This window comes from Pediculus humanus, genomic scaffold (assembly GCF_000006295.1).
Source record: "Pediculus humanus corporis 1103172108293 genomic scaffold, whole genome shotgun sequence".
In the NCBI taxonomy this organism is placed as follows: domain Eukaryota; kingdom Metazoa; phylum Arthropoda; class Insecta; order Psocodea; family Pediculidae; genus Pediculus; species Pediculus humanus.
In genome coordinates this window covers 748,430-753,197 of record NW_002987862.1, presented here as the reverse complement: position 1 = coordinate 753,197, position 4,768 = coordinate 748,430, and the positions used below count along the sequence as shown (strand labels likewise).

The 4,768-nt window shown below is 26.5% G+C and overlaps 1 protein-coding gene across 1 annotated transcript; it reads right to left on the bottom strand.

The window, feature by feature from the left end:
• Positions 1–404: 404 nt before the first annotated feature.
• Phum_PHUM547840 (Keratin-associated protein 5-9, putative) lies at positions 405–2,263 on the bottom strand (the record flags this gene model as incomplete). The annotated part of the gene is made up of 5 exons (XM_002431746.1): positions 405–600; positions 685–877; positions 1,796–1,891; positions 1,979–2,176; positions 2,215–2,263. The coding sequence occupies 5 exons, from the start codon at positions 2,261–2,263 to the stop codon at positions 405–407; spliced, it is 732 nt and encodes a 243-aa protein (XP_002431791.1).
• Positions 2,264–4,768: the final 2,505 nt, after the last annotated feature.

The window sequence follows — 4,768 nt, the reverse complement described above, 5'->3', positions numbered from 1 at the left end:
CGACAAATATTTAAATGATTTAATTAAACTTTTTTTTTCTTTTGTAAAGTTATTAAAAATTAAAATTTTACTTAAATATATAAAATTTTTTTTTTTTTGGAAAAATGTCAAAATTTTTACTCTCTTTCTCCCCTAGAATTTATTTATTTATTTATTATTATTATCGATCGAACGTAAATTGAAAATTTTATTTATTTATTTATTATTAATAAACATTTAAATTTTTTTTTTTTTTTGTAAATTTTACAATAATAATTAACGTATAAAAAATTATAATTAATTAATTAAAAAAATTTTTTGTTGTTTTTTTTTATTCACACCGAACGAGAGAAAATAAAAAAAAAAAAATGGAGGAAAAATTATTATTATTATTATACTCGATCGTGTTTGTTTGTTTCCTTTTATTAACGTCCTTTGTCGTTTGTTAATTGTTCTTTACATTTATAAACGGTTTTATAAAATGTTTTATATATTGTTTGATATTCCGAATCTGTTTTCGTACACGTTTTTGACGAATCACATTTTTCTGTTATTTTATTATTTATAAGTCGTTTAAAGCCTCTCGTGAATGGTTCTTTAACTGGAACGTATTCGCATTTTCTTTTCCAAAAACGAAATAAAAATATTTAATTACACAAAATTTTTTTATCTCTTTCTCTCAACTCATTGGGGATATTTACTTACCTTCTTTCGCATCGTATTCCATACGAATTTGAACTGCAAAGACACCAATTTCCAGGTGAACAGGTAGCACCGTTTTCACATGGAGGCTCACATACCGGAATTTCACAATTTATTCCGGTTGCATTGTGAGGACATTCGCATTGATTTGGTCCAACACACGTACCCCCATTTAAACAAGGAGATTCGCAATTGTCTATAATAAATAAAATGATGATGACGACACGATTATTTCAATAAAAACAAATTTATTTATTTATTTTTGTTAAAATGTTTCGATTTCAAATTTTTTTTATTTTATTTTTATTTACGATTTTAAAATACAATATAGTAAATTGAGAAAGCTTTTAAATTAATTTGAATTCAGAGATGAATTTTACGATGGAGAAGAAAATTTTTTTTTTTCTAAAAGCTTTAGGATTCGTATGAAAAACAAGGTATAAAAAAAAAAAAAAAATTAAAAACAAACCTCCGGGGATTTTAAAAACATTTAAATTTAAAATAATTTTTTTTTCGGTTTGCGCCTTAAAATTTTTTAGTTTTTACAAAATGTTATACATAAATGTATTACGTTAAAACTTTCTCCAATTTTCCGTGTTGAAATTTTCGCGTATGTATATGTTACGTGAAGTTTGCGGATTCCCGCTACCGAAAAAAAAAAAAGTAATGATGATAATAATAATAATTTTTCACGCCTTATTCGCCTATCCGCGTGTCGATTTGTAAACTTGGGGAGGGGAAAGAGGAAACGTTTTATTTGTTTATCATTATCATAACTCCTCATCGGAAAATTTAAATTTCTACCTAAATTTGCGCTGAATGAAAAAAAAAAAGGAAAAAGTTTTTAATACAGTGTTGTCAAATCGATCAAAAAAAAAAAAATTTAATAAAATTTATCCGTTAAACAGAAGAATCGGAAAAAAAATTAAGAATAAAAACGTTAGAAAAATTATTATTTTCATAAGTTAAGTATAAGTGAAAAGTTAAAAATTAATTTTCTTTATCTTAGTTTAACACTTTTTTTTATCCTCAATGGATTTAATCACGTTTCCGGATTAAGGATTTTCCCTTAAACGTATATGCTAAGTATTAAATGAATGAAAGGAAAACTTACATTTTTGACAATATGATCCAGTTGTATGAGCCGGACAAAGACATATATTCGGTTTTAAACACGTGCCCCCATTTTTACAGGGAGGATCACAAATGGCTGTAGAAAAAATAAGAAAAAAAAATTAATTTTTACCGGAAAAAAAAAATTACAAAATAGGAAAAAAAAAAATAAAATTTTTATTACGATTTTCGCATTTATCTCCCTGAAATCCATTTGGACAAGTGCAAACGTTATTGTTCAAACATCGTCCGCCATTTAAACAATCAATCGAACAATCAATTGAAATTTCACAAAATTCACCCCTGTAACCTTCGGGGCAAATACAATTTTTTTTTTCGCACGTACCCCCATTTAAACAAGAGCAAAAATTTTTTTTCGAACCTGATAAAAAAAAATATAATAATAATAATAAATTTAACGTGTTCGCGAACTTATATAATTTGTCATGTTCGGTGTCAAAAAATTCATGATAATAATGATGATAATGAAATATAAGGTGGTCGATGACAATAAAATCGGGATGGGGAAAAGGGGGGAAAAGGGACATGAGGGGAGATCGGAAACGTCGTAAAAATATGATATTCATCATCAATTATATTTTTTTTTTTTTACTAACAGGAAAAAAAATTTCCACCCTATTAATTTTTATCGTTGTTAACTTGTCACTATTAAAAACTTTTATTATTGAAAAATAAAAAAAATATCGTCTGCTAAACTCATTCGTGACGTAATAATAATAATTTAAGATGTGAATTTTTTTTTTTTAAAAAATGTAAATCTACAAATAATTTCTTTATTATTTTTTTCCGTTTGAGATTTATTAAACGAAAGAACGAACAAACAAACAAACAAACAGACAAATTATCAATTTTATTTTTTTTAAACTCGAGTCAATTTATTCAAACAAACAAACAAACGAAAAAAAAAAAAATTATTTTTTTTGATTTTTATTTAAACATTTATTCGAATTGAAATCGAAGATTACCGGAGGGGTGGGGAATTAAAGGGGGTAGATGGGGATGAGATTCAGGAACGGCAGCATCACAATCATCAGAAGAATCGAAGAAGAAGAAGAGAGAGAGAGAGATAAAACACAAAGTGAAAAGATTAAAAAAAAAAACGAAAAAGTTTTAAAATTTTCATCACGATTGATGAAAATGTAATTATTAATTAAATTTAAAATTTAAAAAAGATTTTTCCCATCGTCAAAACTTCAAACTTTTTATTTAAGGTAAACTTTATCCCCATATTATTTTACCATAAAAAACCCCACCCCGCCCTCACCCCCTCCCTCACACAATTCTTTTCCTAGTGGTAGAATCCACACCTCCTCCTCTCTTTCATCCCATCCCCTCATTTTCACTTCATTAAAATAATCAAAATGACGGTAAAGTTTTTATAATGAAAACAAACTTAATTATTTATCGGAAAAGGCAAATATAAATTCAATAATAATAATAATAATAATAATAATAATTCAAGGCATTTTATCGCGTGAAATTAAAAAATTCGCGACAATCGATAAAACTTTAACATCGATTTTTCGAATAGATTACAAAAAAAAAAAAAGTTTCGACTCCGCCATTGTCCTCGCCACCGCCACCTTCTACCACAGAATAAAATAGAATAAGACATAACGAAATAATAATAATAATAATAATAATAATAATAATAATAATAATAATAATAATAATAATAATAATAATAATTCAAGGCATTTTATCGCGTGAAATTAAAAAATTCGCGACAATCGATAAAACTTTAACATCGATTTTTAGGAATCGATTACGGAAAAAAAAAAAGTTTCGACCCCGCCACCGTCCCCGCCACCCCTCCACCACCTTCTACCACAGAGTAAGACATAATAGATAAGAAATAAAGAGATAATAATAATAATAATAATACTTATTTACTCTATGAAAATTATTCGCGAGAGAAATAAGAATGAATATATATAAAAAAAGGATTTAAAAATATATTTTGTATCGCGACATTTTTTATTTTTATTTTTTTTTTTTTTCGGGTAAATCTCGTGAGAAAATTTTTATTTTCACGAAGGGGAGAGAGGGGGGATGAGAGAGAGAGAGAAAAGGTCACACATAAACGTTCATGTATTTGTCATTAATAAAAAAAAAGATTTTCGTTTGTTGAGTCGTTTGACAACCACTCAAAGTTTTTTTTTTTTTTCTTCATCTTGTTGCCCGCGAAGAGGGAAAAGCTTAAAATTGCGTGAAGAAAATTTTTTTTTTCCTTTTTTTTCCTTTTTTTTTTCCTTTTATTTTTACAACGCGAGATTACGACCGAATAGGGAAAAGAAAAAAGTAGAAAACAAAACGTTTTTTTTATTATCATCATCATCATAATCATAATAATAATCATCGTGTACGTAATTATCATCTTCTTTTTTATTATTATTATTATAAAAAAAAAAAATTTCTTTTTGTTACACTTCATTTTTTTCCCTTTTTTTTTTGTAAATTAAGTTTTCCGACCTTTTGACCCCTCTCTTCTCTTTAAAAAAAAAAACTTTCCAACCGACATTTTTACTAGTTGAAAGTTTATTTTGTGCCACGATTTAAGTTCGGTTAATTAAACGACTCGAGAAAATTTTCATTTTTTTTTTTTTTTCGTTTTCCCACCATCTGGTTTATAATTAAATTTTTATTATAACATTATTGCTCTTTTTTTTTTATCAAACCGGAAGTTCTCTTTCTCTCTCTCTTCTTTACCACTTACCCCCTCCCCGTTTAAACCTTTTTTACTTAACCGCCCCCCACCTTCCCGAAAAAAAAAAAAACGTTTTAATTATTTTTATTGTTTTGTTAATGAAAAAAAATTTCAACTCGATGGTTACTTATTTTAATTTTTTTTTTTTTTACCTTTGAAATTTTCCTTTTCCTTTTTTAAAAAGGTAAAAAGAGAGTTAGTAAAAGGTAAGAGTTTAAAAAAACCACCACTTTGTTACGAATAATA